General features: G+C 39.9%; 2 protein-coding genes across 2 annotated transcripts; both read left to right on the forward strand.

The window, feature by feature from the left end:
* The first annotated feature begins 659 nt into the window (after positions 1-659).
* LOC146641752 (uncharacterized) lies at positions 660-6,641 on the forward strand. Its single transcript, XM_085398542.1, has 4 exons — positions 660-1,093; positions 4,557-4,655; positions 5,295-5,392; positions 5,488-6,641. The coding sequence occupies exons 1-4, from the start codon at positions 730-732 to the stop codon at positions 5,584-5,586; spliced, it is 660 nt and encodes a 219-aa protein (XP_085254668.1). The 5' UTR covers positions 660-729; the 3' UTR covers positions 5,587-6,641.
* A 10,197-nt stretch (positions 6,642-16,838) lies between these two features.
* Positions 16,839-20,603, forward strand: LOC146641753 (uncharacterized). The gene is made up of 4 exons (XM_085399470.1): positions 16,839-17,270; positions 18,053-18,157; positions 19,834-19,931; positions 20,389-20,603. The coding sequence occupies exons 1-4, from the start codon at positions 16,907-16,909 to the stop codon at positions 20,485-20,487; spliced, it is 666 nt and encodes a 221-aa protein (XP_085255596.1). The 5' UTR covers positions 16,839-16,906; the 3' UTR covers positions 20,488-20,603.

Here is a 20,603-nt window from a genome sequence, read left to right on the forward strand (position 1 = left end):
TAGTTAAAGTTTCAGTGAGAATATTGAGTGTAAAGAGTTTAATACCTGCTTTTGCAGTAGAGGTTATAGAAGTATTTATAGTAGGAATTCAGTGGGTTGTGGATTGCAGTAATATTTGGATACAACTGGAGGCGCTGTGGTGTAACAGACGCGAAGCCATGTTTGAAGGGGTTAAATATACTGTCCTTTAATTTACTGTCTGATTTGACTTGAGATGTGTTTCACTGGAGTAACAGTTGAAGTTCTAGATGAAGATTTTTTTTATTTACAGAGAAACAGGACTGAGTCAGTTCAGACATGTTCAAATCTGGATAGTTTTGGATTCATTCATTGTATCTGCACGTCTGTTTATTTTCTACTAAAACATATACTACTACTGCTAGTTTTTCTACCTGTGCTTTGTACTTTAAATGAAACACTGTCCTCTCATGCTGATTTTAAACTCCCCTTTGCTTGTGTTGTTGTTATTACTCCTACAGTACCATTCGTAATGTGAAAATTCAGTTCCAGAAGAACTGAGTCTGAAAGCTCCGTGTCAGATTCCTGCTACAGAAGTCAGGCTGGAGGTAAAAAGAAGGTTTCACTTCCTGTAGAGTTACTTGGTATTTGTGGTTTATCAGCAGACGTCGCACACGACATAATCACCGCCTGAAGTAGGAAGTGTAGAGCACTTCTGTGTCAGAGTCCATCAGAGCTGAGCTGCTTTCAGACGACTCCGTCTTGTTGTGGATGCTGAAGCTGATCATGGTTCTCCTGTGGATGATCCTGTTGGTGCTTCTGCTCTGTGCAGAGGCCGAGAACGTGACCGAGGTCAGAGGAGAGCTGGGGACCAATGTCACTCTAACCTGCTCCAATCAGACATCAGAGATCCACTGGTACATGGAGATCTACAGTCAGTTCAGAGCAGGTATCGGCCGCAGTTTTTCCTCAGCAGGCTCTATCTACTACTCTCCTGATTTTGAAACTAAATTTTCAATCCTGGGAAACAAACTTGTGATTAAAAACTTGACAGCAGAGGACTGCAGGCTTTACTTCTGTGGCATCAAGAGAAATGGTAGCACTCAGTTTGTGGAGAGTTTCAGCCTCGTCTCAGGTAAGTACAAAGTTTATTAAATTTAATGCTAATAATAACAGAAGTACTTATTACTATTGATTTACTTGAGAGACCTGCCATGATGCCAAGTCTCTCTTGGAAAATAAATGTTTAACCTCAATGAGATTTTTACCTGGATATAAAGGATTAATAAAGATAACTTAAATGTGTAACTTCAGTCAGCTCTCAGTATCTTGCATGTTGTGTTTTCTAAGGGCCAAAGTGCACAATGAAAAAAAAGAAAAGAAAAGAATATATTTAAAAAAAAGAGTTGTATTTGATAACTAAAACTACATTTATTAATACAGCAGAACCCCGACTTACAAAATGAATCTGTTCCCGAGGGTCTTTCGTAAGTCGAAGATTTTCGTAAGTCGAAGCACCCATTGCGCGTTTTGAGTGAGGCGATGCTGAACGATAGGCTATAGGCTAATTGCTAACTAGAACAACAATATGTCGTTCAAGTGGAACAGCAAAGCGCAAGTACAGAAGCCAAGGGGATGTCACATGATTCGGAAGGCATTGTGGGCATTGTAGGCTCAGCCAATCAGAGAAAGCGGATTTCGTTACTCGGGCATTTTGCCGTAACACGGGCAGAAATATTGCCGTTCAGTGCCTTCGTAAATTGAATTTTTCGTGAAACAGGGTATTCGTAAGTCGGGGTTCCACTGTAATTGTTTGTACACAGTTTCACTGGTACGCTTTAGTGAAGCTATTTCTTAGTCAAAAACTCATTACGCTTTCCTGCAGATCTGTATCATGCTGTTTGAAATTGCATTGTTCTTTAGCTCACAGGCTTTGGTGGCTGTGGTGACAGTTTCCCTGCAGTGCACCAGAGGTATTTATGTGGTGCAGTGCATTCATGGTTGCTTCTTTGTATAATGTTGGAAACCACAGACTGTAATAGGTGAAGCTCCCTGTTGTGACTAATGCAGTGATAGGCTTGTCTCTAGAGATAAAACAAAATGTTCCTGAATTTATCACTGATAAAAGATTTATTACCTCCTACCACAGTGATTACTTCATAGCTGATGTAATTTTGATGAGATTTCCTCCATCACAACTTTGGTGTTGTTCTTGATCAGCATTTGAATCTTGATATTTAACTTTTACATCACAAAGCTCACCCAGTCTTGTTTCTTTCATCTAGAAACATTGCAAAAATCAAACCATCACTGGCTCACTTGAGCGGAGGAACCATTAGCACAAACTTTAACTTCTTCCCATCTCGATTGTTCTGATTCAGTATTCCCATGCATTGCTCAAACCTTCAGCTAATCTCTAATTATTCCAGCAGCTTGGCTGCTAGAAATTTAGAATTCATTTATAAACTTTATTTGGAGCATATATATTTCCCTACATGATCAGGTATGTGGCAATATAGCAGATCTGCCAAGACTTCATTCCAGTAGTTGGTCCCTCTGATCATTTTGTGAGTGTCTTGGAACTGGAAGTGGAACTTTTTCATATCCAGAGATGACCATGGCATGAAAGTAGTTTTCTTATTTGGTCAGTTTAATGATTGCTTTGAATTATCTGAAACCTTTGTAGGTTAGCTTTTCCTTAATCTTTAGCCAGTTATTTTGACTATAGTTCATTTAGTCAACATGATGACTGAATGTAAGACTGCATGTTTGTCTGTGTGGAAATGTAAACTTATATTTTGCTTGTTTTTATCAAATCAGTAAAGAAATTTGTGACTGTGTGTTTTAAATGTTCTCTGCAAATAGTCATTATTGTAACAGTGTCCTATTTAGAGGTAAAGTAAAGCTTCAGTAATATCCAGTGTTGGTCAAGTTACTTGAAAAAAGTAATCAGTAACTAATTACTGATCATTTCCCCCCCCAAGAGTAATCCTGCTAATTTACTGATTACTTATTTGCAAAAGTAATCAGTTACTTCGTTACTTTTTAAAAACATGATTTACAACCTGAATAGGTGATAAAGTGATAGATCTTTAAGCCCATACAAACTGTAATCAAATGAAAAAGTCTCCTTTTAAAACTTGTTTTTATTAGTTTTAATCTTTTAACTTTATGCATCAAGCAAAAATTAAATTATATGCAACATTCTCTGACTGGAGGAAATTTGTTTAACATTTAAACTTATTTTCTGCACATTCCAGCTCATAAAATAAAATATATATTTTTTGTTTACACTCAGTCTTTCAAATAGATGCACATAAAACACAGCAGAAAATAAATAAAATCAAAGACTCAACGGTCCTGTTGCTCTGTTTTCCCCTGTAAAGCAGGAGTGGGGCAGGCGGAGGTTTGCCCTGGTGCAGGTGTGCCGCAGTGTGTTGAAGGATTTGTGAATTTCACATTCCCGTGGCAGCTTGCTCTGAAGTTAAGGGTTTTTTCACTGTAAAAAGAAGTTTTCTTCCCACGCAGTGAACAGAGGACACTAATGTTTTGTCACTTTTGACAGAATCAAATTCAAAGTAAGGTCAGTACTTCCACGCTTTAAACGCTGCAGGATCATACTCTCTCCACACTCGATATATGATCCACTGTTGCCACGAACGTCGCACTCGCTTACGTCACTGCCATGAGAATCACGGTTTAGTAATGCAGCATGCTTATGGGAAAGTAACAGTAATCTAATTACCTTTTTTGTAATAGTAATCCCTTACTTTACTCGTTACTTAAAAAAAAGTTATCGGATTACAGTAACGTGTTACTGCCCATCTCTGGTAACCTTATTTCTTTGAAGTGTGACCTCTTTACTGTACAATAGAAGAACAGTCGAAACAAAATTTGAGGCTTTACCTGAAAGATGACATCATTCATTTCTAAAGACAGCTGCTCAAATACGACATGATCCTCAACAGGTTGCCAATTTGAAATATAAAAGGCTCCAAGGAGCTTTGAAAGAAAGCGACTGGACTACTTTAAGTTTCTCTAATCTAAAAAGTTTCTTTCAAGTCCAGTTGCTTTCTTTCAAAGCTACTTAGACTTCCCTGACTTGGGTGCCTGAGAACATAAAAAGACATCATCCTAACAGCTGCTAAATCAACCTGTCAACTCACCTAATCTTGGAAACATTTGTTTTCCACCATTGTGTTGGTCTCTAAAGTTACAACAGACTAATCGCTCACTAATCAATTACCACTCACCCTCAAAACTACAACTCATAGATGGTCAAAGGTTAAAATAATAAACAATAATATTTCTAATATTATAATAAATAAACACCAGTGCAAAATGTCTTTGGCACAACACGGGAATCGCGTTGCCCAAAGCCTGAGCAAAAACAGATACGTTTTTTTTTTTTTATTACTGCAATTTTTTTCAGCTTTTGAAAGTTCCTGTAATATAAAACAGTAACTTGGGTCGACTAGATGAACTATTTGTTAAAGTGTAGTCAGCTGGGCCTCAGACATGAAAACATTGTTAATGTCTGATAGTTTTACGAAACACTATAATTTCTTGTTCGATATGTGTAACTTTTCTTCTTCCAGATATCTGTCCAACCCCTGACCCTGAGTGTGGAGTGTTGCAGAGGCAGACTTTCCTCGTCAGCTCAGTGATCCTGAACTTTGTGCTCTTTTTAGTACTCTGTGAGTCATTTTGTCTAAATCTCTGTGGTCTGTCTGCTCTTCTATTAATACCAGCACCCCTCCACAGCAACATGTTGCATATGTAGATATGCAGAAATGCTACCACTAACTCATGCAGCAGTATTTAATGCAACCAGCTCAGCCACAGTAATTTTTAGTCAAGCTTGCTTTGAACCAACCTCCCATTTTTATAATAGATGTCAACTCATCTTGTAACCCTCTCCTTCCAGCAGCGCTTCTTACTATGTGGATTCAGGCATCTGTAGTTTATATTCATCCAGCTTATAAAACATTTAGTGCAGGTTCATACTGTAACTTTTACACATAAGCTGCAAGTATGTGAGGTAGTTTTATAGTTGTACATTTGTGGAAATAAGTATTTTTAAAGTTGGCCCACAACATTCTTTATGTTACTCACATATTACCAAAGTACGTAGATGTAATCCATGGGGGCTGAAAGCCGACGCTGTACAGACAGTACAGCACAAACGTACTGCTCACTGCCCCAGCAGGCTTCAGCTGTGCTTCTGCTGTCCAGATGTTGAAAGGTGTCTCTGCACAGTGGAGAAATGTGTTGTATGTGATGAGTGCTGATGTGAGTGTGAAGGTGATGTCACTCCCCTGATGGTCTGTTGGCAGGTCTGAGTTGTGTATGGCTGTGTCTGAAGAGGAGAATCAGCAAGTATCAGGCAAACCTCCCTCCAGCTGGGACCAGTGAGAGGCTGGAGGCTCCACAGGTAACTCAAAGTGTACAGGTGACCCTGCAGCTCATGCTCATTGTTCTCCTTCAGTGCTACTTTGTCCTGTACTCAGTGCTGCTGTTGTGTTTCAGTACGAGGAGATCCAGCTCCCCACTCCCTCTGCTGCTCCGCTTCAAGAGTGTGTTTATTACAAAATTCAGCTTCCTCGCTCCACACTACCTCAAAGCTGATGGACACACCTGTACAGGTGGATGATACCTGCTGGACAGAGGTCAGTCTGATAACTGAAGACTTGCTGCTCCGCTGCTCGAAGGAGGATTTATTTTTTCCTCTCTGGTTTGAGTTGTTGGACCAAAAGTTCTGAATCAAAATTTTCCACAAACTTGATGAAAGTGCTGCAAGATTAATTTTAGTCAGAGACAATCTGCTCTGCTTCTGAGCTGAGATGGACCCAAGAATGTGACAACCTTTAGCCAAACCTGCTTTAAGGTGCTTCAGGATTTAACACCATAACTCAATGCTGCTGTGAAAACCTGTAAATATGAAACTCCAACATTTAATATTTATTTGTTCTCTTATAGTTTGTATCTGTTTATCAGTTTTTGTTTTTTTGTTTCAGCTGTTTTGTTGTTTATGCTGTTTTCAAAGCACAGATTTTAAACACAGTCTCATTCCCTAAAAGGTCAGCATGATGATGAAGTATGACAACAGAAAGCTGCATTTTACAATTAAATGTCAAACAGAAGTGAAACCAGGACAAAGACAAAATATCACATGTTGACTGTGAGAAATGTGATTTTTGAAAGACATATTTTTTTTTATTTGTTGCAGCATCAAATTTAAAAATAATGTTGTGAGAAGCTGTCAAAATTACTGAGCCGTCCATTTTCCTCTGCTTATCCATTTTAAGTATGCAGGAGTCTATACCAGCTGTCATAGGGCTAAAGGAGGGGTACACGCTGGACAGATCACCAGTCTGTCACAATAACATGTAACAAAATTAAATGTGTTTTTTTTTAAAAGCATCCCTGGTAAACACTGAAGTTCTCCAGAAAGACTTTGTTCACAAATAACTAATCCATCCACATTAATAATCTCAGTTTGAACATTTGGGCTGTTGATTTAAAATCTAAGATTATATGGTCTTTGCAAATTATTGCATAACAGGTTTGTTTTAGTATAAGAATATGTAAAAGAACTTTCTACATACCTGTGGCATTATTCTTTTGTTCTGTGAAAATACACTGCGATCATTTTCAGTTTGATTACAGCATTTATTTTTGGTTTAGGCATTCGTGTAGTTATTTAACACAAATAGAACTTGAGTTCACACCAGTGATTTGTTTGTTTGAAAGAGAAAATGTGGTTTGAAGTATTTCTTTGTAATGTTTAATATGAACCTATTAAACATTTGAGAACAACAAGGGACAGAAACAAATCTGGATGATATTATTTAAAAAAAGAGTTTCACAATGTTCCTCTTTCCTCAAGGCCATGTGAGTGTTTGTTGGTCAGATTTCGCAGGAAACTATTCAGCGCTTTCCTCACACGTTCTGAAAACAACAGCAAGTGACAACCTGTAAAAACAATTTCAGTTGTTGCTTCTCAGTAAAAGGCCAGCTTCCTGTTTCCATGTATTCTGACCATGTTGGGCCCCATCCTGCTCCAACCAGTACAAACAGGTCACGTGTCATGTCTGGTAGGCAGGATTTGGACCCAAATGTAGGACCCAGGAGACAGGAAATACATTTAAAAGGCAGCTTTAATGCTAAATTCCAATGAAAATGTTCCCCAGGAATGAGGAATTCAAAAACTATACAGAAATGAGACACACACAAATGTAATGAGGAAAAACACAACAAAAACTGAATAAAGCTGAAGGAATAAATAAACAAGATGATGAGGGCAAACAGGAGATACCTGGGAGGGTAGTTTTACTAACTGAGAAAATAAGAGAAGGGGTGTGAAACTAAATACAAAGACAAGAGACAAAACACCAAACAAAATAAAGCAGGAAGTAACTGAACTTGTAAACAGAAACACAGGCAGGCAGGAAGCCGACAAAATCAGGAAAAACATGATTGCAAATTACAGAGCCAGGAATGAGAATAAGAGAAATAACTCTGAAGTACAAATGAGCTAAAATACCAAACTCAAAATGGCAAAACAAAGAAGAAACTACACAGAAACATAAAATGGGGGGGGAAATAAAAGAAACTGAAGGTACTGAACAATAACTGAACCTGAATGACCAAAAATCCCAAAAAGGTTAGCAAAACGAGCAGGGATGAGAGAAGATGGGGCAAAAACAGGTCCAGATGGCAGATCAAGAATGATGATATTTGTTAATCTGAATTTGGAAATCATTGGATTTGTGTGACTTACACCAGTGATAAAAAGTCTTTATCATGTCCTAAAATGAATCCATTACAACCTGAGATGAACAAGAACACACAAACAAAGCCCAAATTCAGAAACAGCGTGTAGAAAAACTGAGTTTAATGATCTCTCACATTCAATTCTGGGTCACTCTTCTTTACTAAGTTCCTTTGATTGGGACTTGGAGGCATTCGTTTATACGCGGCTCTCTGAAGGGCCCACCACAGTATTTCAATCAGGTTGAGGTCTGACCTTTGATTGGCCCATTGCTGAACTTGATTCTTTTCTTTTTTTAGCTGTTCTGTTGGAGATTTGCTGCACGCCTGAGCTGCGGCTGAGCTTTAGCTGTCAGATAGATAGCATCAATATTTGGCTCTAGAATACTTGCATGGGCATGCAGAGGAGTTCATGGTCAACTCAATGACTGTAAGGTCCCCAGGTCTCATGACTGCAAAGCAATCCCAAATCATCACCCTTCCATCGTGCTAACAGTTGACATGAGGTTCTTGTGCTGACATGTGTGTTTGGTTTTCCCCAGGTGTAATGCTGTGCACTATCACTGAACATAGACACTTTTGTCTTATATGTCCAAAGAGCATTAATTTAGATGTTTTGTAGCTTGTTTTAATGCATCTTCACTTTAACCCTTGTTGGCATGTTCTTTTTAGAGTGGCTTCTTCATTACTTTCATAAATAAGGCCTCATATCTAGTGGAGTGTTTAAAGTTACCTGTGCCACATCAGTTTGTGGGGTTGAATTTTTGCAGCTTTCAGAGCTCTAGTTCCTGTTTCTGCAGCAAGCTTCAGCCACAAGTTTATCATCACTGTATATGTACTTTAAACCACGCAGAATAACGACAATGATCATGCATTTGTATCAGTTGGTTTAGAAAGAAAACAAAAAGCAAACGCAAAACACACATTTATTTATCTACATTACCAAAACATACCAGATATTTTCTCCTAGCATAATCCTACAGGATCACATTCACATGTTGTTCATAGAGTTTACTTTGAGCCTTATTCACGTTTGTCTTTGAAGAATAAAGCGCATTAAGCACAGCCTGCATTTGTGCTGAGTCTTTTTTTTTTTTGTTATGATGGTAGTTCAGAAATTTCCCCTTAAGAACTTATTGAGTTCAGAATAGAAACCTTTTGAACAATTAGCCAATCTCAAAATGTTTAGGAACTGAGAGGCAAGTCAGTCAAAAGAGGAACATCAGTAGATACACAAAGGGACCCGCAAGTAACATAAAGAACATAAAGACGAAGAGAAAGTGGTGTAAAAACACCACATGATTCTTATCATTTCTTTGTGTGGGAGAATAATGAGGAAGAGCTCAAGGAACCAGTGATGTCACACACACACAACACAATGGCAGAGCAGCAATAGAAAGCTCAAAAGCTTTTACAAAGAAAGAGAAAAAGCCGGCAACAAATTTCACCTAGAGAATATTTAGTTTGAAACTATGCTAATTATCAGCTCTTAAATCTGCTTTACTTGGGACAGAAACATGCTTCAGTGCAAAACAACAATGTAATGACAGCCAATCAAAACATATCAAAGTAAAATAAGGATTCAATTGTACATTTACTGTAAATTCAGAGCTGTGGGTTACCAGCAGGTGAATGTGATGCCAGGTGAGGACCTGCAGCTCAGCTTCACACATCTGCTCTGATTAAACAATTTAATACAATAAATGCACACTAACAGGCTTCCATATACAGCAGGCAGGCAAAAACAAAAAGATAAAGCAAAATATATAAAAACACCTGTTTACTACCAAGTGAAATGATTAAATGTACGGCACAAAATAAAAACATACCAGCAATCGATTGATGGCTTCAGAGGAAATAATGCGCAGGTGATCTCTACAAAAGCACAAGTAGCACCAATCAACAAAAATGTGGCCAATTCAAACTGAGGCAGCAGCAACATGCACGCGACTCCTACCTGTAACAGCTATAGAAGTAAGATAACCAAAGGCACAGATATATACAGCAACAAGCGAGCCAGTGAGGGATGCTCAGATGGCAGCTATTATTTATACTAGTACCATACAATGTGATTAATGCAATTTTCAAATATAATATTCACTCTGCTACAGTAGCTATGGGAAACATGCCAATGTAGACACTTCTGCATTTCATAAGAGGGAAGCTTGTTTGCTAAACTGTTCTAAGGGTCAGCAGTTATATTTCTATGCATTTACATATTTACTGTGAATTTTATCCCAACTCAAGCACTGTATGACTGACCATTACCAGCTAAGCAGAGTCATTGGAATTGTCATTAATTTTAGACTCAGATATCTGACGCCATCCTAAAAAAAACAGCATTGCTTAAGACTTCTGAAGAAACTTTCAACAAGACAGCTAAAGTGGAACAGTCTTTTTGGAAAGACATGTATCTGTTACACTATTGTTTTTGTGTAGGGTTGGGGATTTTTTTATGAAACATACTTCAGAATAGACAATATATGGAAGCAAACAAACAGCATTTTCAACTTTTTTAAAAAAAATTAGAGACGGTTACAATGGTGACATTTGGCATATGTGCCCTGATTCACCCACTCAAAACTCGTCATTAGTTAATAATAACTTTTTAGATTTGTTACCAAGTTATTGTTGTAGTGTTGTGTACAAATTTGAAAGAAACATTACTGTAAATACACAAAAATGTTGATTTGGGAACCTTTCACTTTGCTGGGTCACTGATTTCCCTTTTTACTGACCCTTATTTGAGTTCCTTAAAGTTTCCTAACCCGTCCTTATTTCTGGTGTAAAGTTGTCACAAAAATTATTTTAAACCCAACTTATGAAGAATATCAACACCCAGTTAAAGAGCAGAGTCATCTGTGTATAAACCTGTGTTTACCACATTATACAACAAAATTTATGAGGACAAATAAACCCTCTTAGATATGTAATATAATTAGATATAATTAGTGATGATAATAATAGTGTTAGTGGTAACAGTACTAATGAAAAATAGAAGAAGTTGTATAACAGCTGTATTATAGCTAGAGTAGGTGTTAGAAGTAGCTGTAAGTGTGTAGTAATGTGTGTGTGTGTGTGTGTGTCTGCACTGTGCAGTAATAGAAGATTATATTTGGCAATAACGAATTCGACACACTAGAAGCAGCATTTGCAGATATTTAGTTAGTGCTAGAAGTCAGTGGGGATCTGCATGAGTGAAGGTCATTTTATTATTTCTAAGGCATGAACAGGCTTCAGCAGCTTTGCAGAAGTCTTTGTCACCGCAGGGACGTTCACATAAAAAAAATGTCTGACAGAGAACCGAGTGTGACTTGACAAGAAAAAAACTCTGAAACCACATCCTCTTTCCCTCTCAGCCCTGAAGGAGGCTACAGGAGAGATGATATGCGAAGACGTCTGTTTTAAACTCGTCAAAGTTGGCACTAACCTCTATTGTTAAGGTGTATTCAGTCATTCTTGACTTAATGCAAGTTTGTCTTGAGTGTAAATCATTCAAAGTGGCCTAAAATTCAATGCTAAAGAGCAATATTCTGTTTGTGTTTGGATGCGTGAGTCGGCGGGTTTTTGATGTTGTCATAGTCATGAGGCAAGAGAACTCATGTTTCCTTTTAAACCCAAAAGTCAGAGACGTCAACTTGAAACTGATTCCTGGCGAATCGTCATCAGGAGTGTTTATTTTGTTGCAACAGCTGTGGCACAGTCACATGGACAGACTGTCACTTGACTCACTTGTTGTCTAACTAAATGCAGACCTACTGTATGTTTGTTCCCCAGTGAATCCTTTTCATACCCTCTAACCTTTAACACCCTCCTTAACTGAGACTAAAATGAAACATCTGATTCTTGTGTTGTGACTTTGTGTCTATAAAAACTTTATTTTAACTAAAACCAAGACTTGAACTGGTCATTGATCAGGTGGGTACATGTGACACATTACCATACAATGTAACCGTACAATTAATCACAATTTGTGCAGAGAACAAACTTTAGCTTTTGTTTTATGCCATATTCGTCTCCGGCTTTGACTCAGTCTAAACATGTATAATGATATAAATCAGATAATACGTAGAGCCAAACTATAAAAATGGACAATTATTCATAAAACTTGCACTTTTCTATTAATTCTCTTCCATGTTTACAATTTTTTTCTCACAAACTTAGAAAACATCACAACTGAAAATATCACAAAGGTTTGAATCACTTCCTCATAAACAGCTGCTGGTTTTCCTGGTGGGGTTGTGGGTCTCTAATAAAAGCCTGACCAAAAACCAAGACGTTAACTCATCTTGTTAAAGCATATATAAATTTAGATCAAAATACCTCATGTGATTGTGAGACACATTACCACACAGTGGGCGATCAAAATATATTTAACACCTAATTTAAAGTGCTCTTTGCTCTTCTTCAAAGATGAGGTGCAAAACATCCAGAGGAGGAGCGGTGTGTCTTCTGAATACTTGTATTTATGCATCTATGTTTTCACCACAGTTGTCAAACCTGTGCAGAGAACAAAAATCAACTTCTGTATCACATGGAGCATCATTATGATAATGACTATGACTCAGAGACCAGTCAGCAACTGTCAAAGTCTGCAGTTTCCAAACCTCAAGGTAGCGACCAGGATCAAGAAACCTTTATTTCAATCCCCAGGATCAGATCACCAACCCCACTTTTTACTATCAGGTACTTTGGCTTTGAGAAATCTTGAGCACCACCAGCCCAGCTCACCTAGTTCTACGTAAAGCAAGGAGATCCAGCAAACAGGTCCAAGCGGTCAGAAGACAACTTCTAAACATAGCAGCAGAGCTGGGAGCAGTGGACAGAAAACATTCAGAGATGTGAGCTTCCAAGAAGAAGGAAAAAACTGGTCTGTAATAACCACATGGCAGAGGCGATCACATTTCTATACATTTCAGCATTCTTTTATTACTCTCAGTTGCTGTCAATTACACACAACCAGCTGCAGTTTTCCAGCTCGCACCTGCACAACAACAACAACAATTACGGCAGGACATAGTTCAGCCCTTTAAAGCAGGTGCAGCATGATTGTTGATGCTGCTCAGGTGAGACCACCTCGCCACAGCCGCGCCACCGTCTTTGCCCCGCAACAAAGTCATTATCTTATTTTTAATTTCATCACTTTTTTCTTGTTACAAGAAACTCAGCAGATTCTTCATCATGATGCTAGCAGCATCATTTTTAAAAGTGTGAATACAAACAGGTCACAATTTTCTAGTTGCTTTTTTGTGTTTTTTTTACTATATTTTTTCCACATATCTCTCCTTCCACTGAGTCAAAGCATCATCAGCAGAACAGCTCCACACCAGATCACCAGCTCGACATCATATACTGCTCAGCCTTCCTCATTACTGGTCTCATCCTTCTTATTAGTGATGTGTTGGTTGCGAACGAAACGGCTCTTAGAGCCAACTCTTTGAAGTGAACGATGCGATCCAGCTCCTTATTGGGAGGCCATGTTTTTTTTTCTTTCTCTCACCCTCTCTCTCGCACTTTTTCTTCCGCTTCACTCCGCACGCGAGCCTTGTGCTTTGCGCTGGGAAGAGGGGGGGGGGCTCTGTGCCTAGCTCCAGGATGCTAGGCGCAGTGTTGAGCTTTTGTTACCCAATGGCTACACAAGCCAGGAAGTACCAACGACCAGATTTGGTGTGTGGCAGTAACAGGTAAATTAACTTTTTTTTTTTTAAATTATTTGAATATATATGTGTGCTTGTGTATAAACACACAAACAATACACATATGCTTTCAATTGTGTAATTTAAGTGATCTAGGTAGCTCTGTTCAGTTAACGCTACAAATGTGTTTTGGAGTTTGTACATGTTTTGTCTCTAGGGACCACCACATATATTTATATATAAACATATATAAATAAAACCACTTTTTTTTACATTAGTAATTCCTTTTGTGCATAATTTTATATTATTGTTAATAATTAATTAATTAAAGCAACAAAACAACCTGAAGAGCCGGTTCGGAGCCGAAAGAGCGGCTCTCTAAAAATCCCATCACTAATGATCAGATATCAGGTGATCAGTAGACTTATTTTCTCACAAACTCCGGTCCATTCAGATATCGTTTTATAGCTACAAGTCTCCCCCTGCTGGATATTGGAAAGAATGCAGGTTTAAGGTTTCATTAAAGTTTTTCTGAATCACTAAAACATTAAACTCCCTTCCCTAAACCAAATTCTCAGTGGCCTAAACTTGTGTTTAAGATTTTGAGAAAAAGAGTGGATGAGTTTTGTAAATTGTACGGTGGGCCTGAGAGGCCAAACGGACTGCAACTTAAGAAAACACCAGCAATTAGAAATCCCAGTCTTCAATTAATTCAATACAAAATATTACATAGAGTGCACTATACAGGTCATCGGATGTTCAAGATGGGCTTTACGTCTACCAACAACTTCTCACACTGCCAAACCAATTCACCGGACAATTATATCCACGCTCTTTGGTTCTGTCCACCAGTTCAGAAGTTTTGGCGCGAGATATGTGAAGACTTATCGAAGTGTCTGAAATGTAACATTCCAACTTCCCCTTTAGTGTGTTTGTTGGGCAGCTTAGATAATGTCACTTTAGAAAAGAATATAGCCCATATGTTTTTCACTGCCCTATGCATAGCCAAGAAAACTGTCCTCATGAACTGGAAAAATAAAAACAATCTTAATTCTAACCAATATAGAAATTATCTATTAGATTACATTAGTCTTGATACAGCCTCTGCCACCACATCAGATCAATTGCTCTGGGCTCCTTTGATCAGCTCCATCACCTAGTGGGGGTGGGGGGTCATAGTTTGGTCCCGCCTTCACTGTTGTGATTGGTGTGGGGGTAGGGACAGGCTTAGGGCGTCGGGGGGGTTCCCCGGAGGCATCTTCCTTGGGGGGCTCAACCCGGGGTAGCGGTCATGTCCGGATAGGGGCTCTGTTGGCTCTCAGGTGACTGTTTCCTCGCGGCTGCGTGCAGCGAGGCTAGGGGAGGGTCTGTGCTGACGGACGTGGGTTACTGACCTGGTAGCCTGGCTGCCCCTGGGTGGGTCCGGGATGGGCGTGAGGTTCTGGGGGCGCTCCGTCTCTGGGCTGGGGCCCGGGCCGGGCCTCGGGGGCTTGGGTCCTGGTTGGTGTGTTGCCGGGGTTGTGGGCGGGTGGGTGCATGGGGGCTCAGCCCTGGAGCAGGGTGCCGCCGGTGCATCGAGCCACCTGGGGGGCTCTTCAACTGGTGGGGAAGATTGTCACATCTTGCAGGAGCTTTCCTCTCCTCAGGGGCTCTCTCTGCAGGAGGGGGAGATACAGGAGAGGTGGAGGAAGATCTCAGCCTGGGTGTTTATTGTCTTATGTAGTCTGGAAGAAAAGTGGATGGTGGGGTGGGTGCAGTTTTCTCTGTGGTGGGGTTGGGTGGACTGTCCTGGGCTCTGTGGGGCCGGGAGGCGCTGCTGCGCTGGGCCCCGGTCTGGATGGGCCTGGGCCCCCTTTCCCTTGCTCATTGAGCACTTGAAACACAGTCCAGAGTTTGGCTCTTAACTGGTGTAAATATTTTCTTAAATTCAGACATTCTCAGTTAACACTGGAAGACACTGCAGATGTCATCACTGTTGATGCAGTGATGACATTTGGGGTCCCACAGAGGTCGATGTCGGAGCCGGTAGTTTTGTTGTTGTTGTTTTCTTTCTTCCATCTAAGTCAAATTATTATAAACATGGTTTTTAATTATTATGCAGATAATGAAGAGCTGAATTTAGCTTTGATTCTTGGAAATCACTGTTCCTTAAAAAGACTGAGTGAGTCCACCATGTGTGTGTCCCACAGTTTTTCCAGCTACAAGAGTCCAAAACAAAGGTCACACTTTTCACCTTCCATTCTTAGGTTGAAATATAATTTTAAAAAAAAAGAAAGAAAAAAACTCCTTCTGCTAAAGCACAGCAATCCTGTGGTGAAGAGTATCTTGCAGCTCAGAATATCTCCAAACTGTAAATTTTTTTTAAACATCCAGTCTGGAAGAGACGACACCATCCATCCATTCTCTTCCACTTATCCTTTTCAGGGTCACAGGGGGGTGGAGCCTATCCCAGCTGTTGATAGGCAGGGTACACCAGTCTGTCGCAGAGCTGATACATAGAGACAGACAGTCATCTGCACTCACATTCACACCTACAGGCAATTTAGATTTAATTGATTTAACCCCACTAACTGCACGTCTTTTGACTGGAGGAGGAAGCCGGAGTACCCGGGAACAACACACGCAGATGCAGGGAAAAAATGCTGCCCTGAAAAGACTGCACATGTAGACTGGAGTTAGTCAAATGGTGCAGCCAGATTGCATTACGCCAGTGGTGACCGCTTTGGAGTGGCTCTCTGTGCATTAGAGAATCCAGTATAGCCTTAAATGATCTTGCACCTACATAAAATATATGTGCGTGGAATATTTGTGTCCATATAATCAAGCTCAAGATCATTAAGTTCCAGTTCCCAGAAATCTATCAACTGAGCCTTGTTATAAATCTAAGCTAAAGATGTCAGTTTTTCAAACTTTTGGAGACTTTTGAACTGTAGTAGAAGTTTGTTGTATCTGCACTAATATAGAATAGAGTTGGATTTTTAATATGAGTACTATGAGAGTTCTAGATATTTAAATATTTGTGTTTTTCTGCTATAACAGCTTGAAGACACAAGATGGAGCCACCTGATCAGCTCATCAACATGCTCGACCAATGATGACCATTAGCTCTGCTGTTCAGTGTTTCAGAATTTACATTGATGTAGCTTCTGCTGTTACTTCTGCTAAAACATGTATTACTAGTACTACCTTTAGAGGTCAGGGCAGCAGGATTAATCAGACTCTTTATCTCTTCATAAAACACAGCTACCTCTCTAAGCTGCACCCCACCACACTCCAAATATATATGCGCATTGTAACTGTATAATTAGGCCAGATCACGTTAATACCTGAAATGGTGATTGCACAAAGTAAAGTCAATGCTGCAGACGTTAGGCTGGATGTGAAGGAGGTTCACTTCCTGTGGAGTTTCTTGGTATTTGTGGTTTGTCTGAAGGTGTTGCACACAACATAATCAGTGCCTGAAGTAGGAAGTGTAGAGCACTTCTGTGTCAGAGTCCATCAGAGCTGAGCTGCTTTCAGACGACTCCGTCTTGTTGTGGATGCTGAAGCTGATCATGGTTCTCCTGTGGATGATCCTGTTGGTGCTTCTGCTCTGTGCAGAGGCCGAGAACGTGACCGAGGTCAGAGGAGAGCTGGGGACCAATGTCACTCTAACCTGCTCCAATCAGACATCAGACACACACTGGTACATGGAGATCCACAGTCAGTTCAGAGCAGGTATCGGCCGCAGTTTTTCTTCAGCAGACTCTACCTACTACTCTCCTGGTTTTGAAACCAAATTTTCAATCCTGGGAAACAAACTCGTGATTAAAAACTTGACAGCAGAGGACTGCAGGCTTTACTTCTGTGGCATCAAGAGAGGAGGCAGCACTCAGTTTGTGGAAACTTTCCATCTTATTTCAGGTAACTGACTAGTTAACATTTTTGCATTGACTTTTTTAGAGGATGTGGTGTCAGAATGCCCCACTGTCAGTTAAATATGCCAAAAGTATATAGGTCTGGCAGTAAAATTGTGGTTTTCTTCTTTTTACACCTCTGATGTGAGTCTGACAGAGAAATGCAGCACATTTCCTATTTAAGGTGTAAAAAAAGACTAGACTAGTCTGAAGAGCAACATAACAAAATAAAGGTCCAAACAGTCTCAGACTACATGGGTATCAATGAAATCAGCTGAGCTTGAAGTAACTCTATCAGTAACACAGGAGTGGGCTAATGGAACAATGAACATCCACCTTGTTTAAAATTGTATAAAACACAACCTTTATGTAACCCTCAATTTGATTGCTGTGAATTTCTATGAAATAGCTGTCTAATGCCTCAAAACGATACAGTAGGAAACCAACAGTGATGTGGAAACCAGAGGCCAATGAATGTCAGCAAAATACACCCTCTTGTAGCAGCAACAGATACGCTAACCTTTAGTGAAGACAAGTGGGCGGGTTGTGAGCTTTGTCTGATGTCAGTTTTGAGACAAGTGATTTAAGCGACCACCAAAGCATTTTTCTTACAGAGGAGTGGCAAATTCAAAAGTTAAAGTGTGAATCATAAAGGTTAAAAAAAAAAGGTTAAAAAGTATTCACAGCTGGGCCAGTTCAAACTTCTTAAACTATCAGCTGAAAAGTCCTCAGACATGTAAAACATGTTTCACACACTTGTTCATAAATCTGTCTCCCTTTTCTTTTCAGATGTAACTCAAAAACCTGTCGCACTCACTGACAGCAACCAGCAGAGTGAGCTTTTCATCCTGAGCTCTCTGAGCCTGAACGCTGCACTCGTTCTTGTGGTGATCTGTGAGTCTGTTACTTTGTCTGAAGCTTTGGTGTCTCTGCTCTTCTGCTAGTACCACCATGTCTCCACAGTGTGCAACCATTAGATCATGTTACAGAACAGCAATCAAACCACCTGCTCATTAATGAAGCTGTTTTTATGTCTGTGTTTGTTATTTTATCATTTGAGTAAAACATGTTTGGATGCAAACATCTTAACTAAAGTTAATAAAATTTTACAGAATAACATCTGTGTTGTACAAATGCAGCTCTCAAGATTACTTCAAGGATTTTAATTTGCTCTTTCGTTAGTTTTTGTTGAGATAAGTCCATTAAAAGGGTCTTAAATTCTGCTTTTGCTGCATGAAGACCAGATGTTCACGTGAAAAGTTTAATGAATGACGTAAACCTTTGTAAAATGATCAGTGTGAACTGAAAGTGCAGCATGTCCAAACACAGACAGCACGGGTGTTGTCCCTCAGCAGGTGCAATTTTTAGGGTCCTCTTAAAGGGGGTGGAGCTAAACTGTCATGGTTTGGCTGTGTGTCACAGAATGAAAACTTAAAGAGGCAGCTTTATTGTTCTATAGCGGGAAAAAAATCAAATGCAAACTACAACATGGAAACTGGAAATTAATAACTAAAAACTGGAAAGCTAGAAAACTAGAGACAAAGATACCAAGAAGCACGACGGCGACGACGACGACGACGACGACGACGACGGCGACGGCGACGGCGACGGCGACGGCGGCCGGGGGGGGGGGGGAGAGGAAGACCAGCACAGTGAGGGCACAATGCAACGCTGGCAAAAAGGAACACAGGGCTTAAATACACAGAGTGATAACGAGGGAATGAGAAACAGGAGGAGAGCACAGCCAGGAGTAATCAAACATGATGAGACCAAAGGAAGAAAATGTAAAAACGTTTACATAAGATGAGGACTACCAAAGTAAAACAGGAAGCATGAGACAATTCACAAAGATGCAGAGTAGACACTAAGACGTGGAAACATGACAGATCTGGAAACAGAAGTAACATGAAGCACAGAGGCAACAAGTAACCAGACGTGGGACACAGAGAATGTGAAGAAACTGAAAATAGAAACCAGAACAACAAAATATAACCTCAAAAGAACTAAAACCATGAATAACAATAATCACCAAATATAAATTAAACACAAAACACTGGGTCACACTCAGGATCAGGACAAAAACTGAACTAAGAAGCTGAACTCAGAAAAATGATTTTTCACCTTCACTAAACATGAAGCAATAAGTTTAAGTAACATATGTCAAATCAAAGGTTTATTTATTCAAATAGTTGAAAAAAGTGCTTTGTAAAAACTTGTATATCAGTTTTACCAGTTTCCATCACATGAAATGTTTTACATTGCACTTGTGTAACACAATTATAAAGAAAATTTACATGTAATTTATTTAGTTAAAGTCAGCAGTTTGTTAGGAAAAACAAAAACATTTTCAGAGTGCGTTATTGTCCAGGATGAGATAAAGAAGGATTAGTTTGAACTGTGAATGATACAAAGCTCTGCTGGAAGGAGTGAGAGGAAGGAACCTTTATGCACTCATTAGGTGTCACATTGTTGGGAGGAGCAGCTGACTGTGCTTCCTGAAATGTGTTGTATGTGATGAGTGCTGATGTGAGTGTGAAGGTGAAGTGACTCCTCTGATGGTCTGTTGGCAGGTCTGAGTTGTGTATCATTGTCTCTGAAGAGGAGAATCAGCAAGTATCAGGCAAACCTCCCTCCAGCTGGGACCAGTGAGAGGCTGGAGGCTCCACAGGTAACTCAGACTTTTCGACCAGTATCTACACAACTCGACCCAGTTTGGGTCAGTTTGGTACAATTGAGTAGCGAATCCTGTGACATTACTTGTATGCGATAGTAACACAAAAATGCTGTTTAGTTTTTGAAGAATTCGCTCTCATTACTCGTTAAATGATGCCACTAACTAGCCAATCGGTGGCATGGAGTCTATTGATGTTGCATGTCGCCTCAGATCCCTTGAAACTCAGCAGATTCTAAAACAAGGAACTGGAACCAGCTACTTTTTTTAGTACCTGGTATCAGGTACTACCACCTAATGGAAAATGATGTACCTAAAGACCAAGTTGAGTCAAACAAAGCCGAGTGTTAGTAGTGGGAAAGGCCCTAACGTGTACAGGTGACCCTGCAGCTCATGCCCATTGTTCTCCTTCTGTGCTACTTTGTTTGTACTCAGTGCTGCTGTTGTGTTTCAGAAGAAGGAGATCCAGCCCCCGCCTCGATCTGCTGCTCCTCCATCAGAGGGCATTTACTACAAACTTCACCTGCCTTGCTTCACATTGCCTCAAAGCTGACAGACACACCTGGACAGGTGGATGATACCTGCTGGATTCAGATTTCACAACTTTTTGCCAAACCTTTTTTAAAGTGCTTCAGAACTTCAGATGGATAAACCAGACCCAGAGGCTGC

This window comes from Rhamphochromis longiceps, linkage group LG23 (assembly GCF_057381845.1).
Source record: "Rhamphochromis longiceps isolate RC_006_pf linkage group LG23, R_longiceps_female_GT1.1, whole genome shotgun sequence".
NCBI lineage: Eukaryota > Metazoa > Chordata > Actinopteri > Cichliformes > Cichlidae > Rhamphochromis > Rhamphochromis longiceps.

What these genes read in the sequence shown, in the direction of transcription:
- LOC146641753 (XM_085399470.1), top strand. Translation starts at nt 16,907, where the DNA reads ATGCTGAAGCTGATCATGGTTCTCCTGTGGATGATCCTGTTGGTGCTT. An exon ending in AACTTTCCATCTTATTTCAG is followed by an intron (nt 17,271 to 18,052) that starts GTAACTGACTAG and finishes TTTTCTTTTCAG; the next exon opens with ATGTAACTCAAAAACCTGTC. An exon ending in ACTCGTTCTTGTGGTGATCT is followed by an intron (nt 18,158 to 19,833) that starts GTGAGTCTGTTA and finishes GTCTGTTGGCAG; the next exon opens with GTCTGAGTTGTGTATCATTG.
- LOC146641752 (XM_085398542.1), top strand. Translation starts at nt 730, where the DNA reads ATGCTGAAGCTGATCATGGTTCTCCTGTGGATGATCCTGTTGGTGCTT. An exon ending in TGTGCTCTTTTTAGTACTCT is followed by an intron (nt 4,656 to 5,294) that starts GTGAGTCATTTT and finishes GTCTGTTGGCAG; the next exon opens with GTCTGAGTTGTGTATGGCTG. An exon ending in AGAGGCTGGAGGCTCCACAG is followed by an intron (nt 5,393 to 5,487) that starts GTAACTCAAAGT and finishes GTTGTGTTTCAG; the next exon opens with TACGAGGAGATCCAGCTCCC.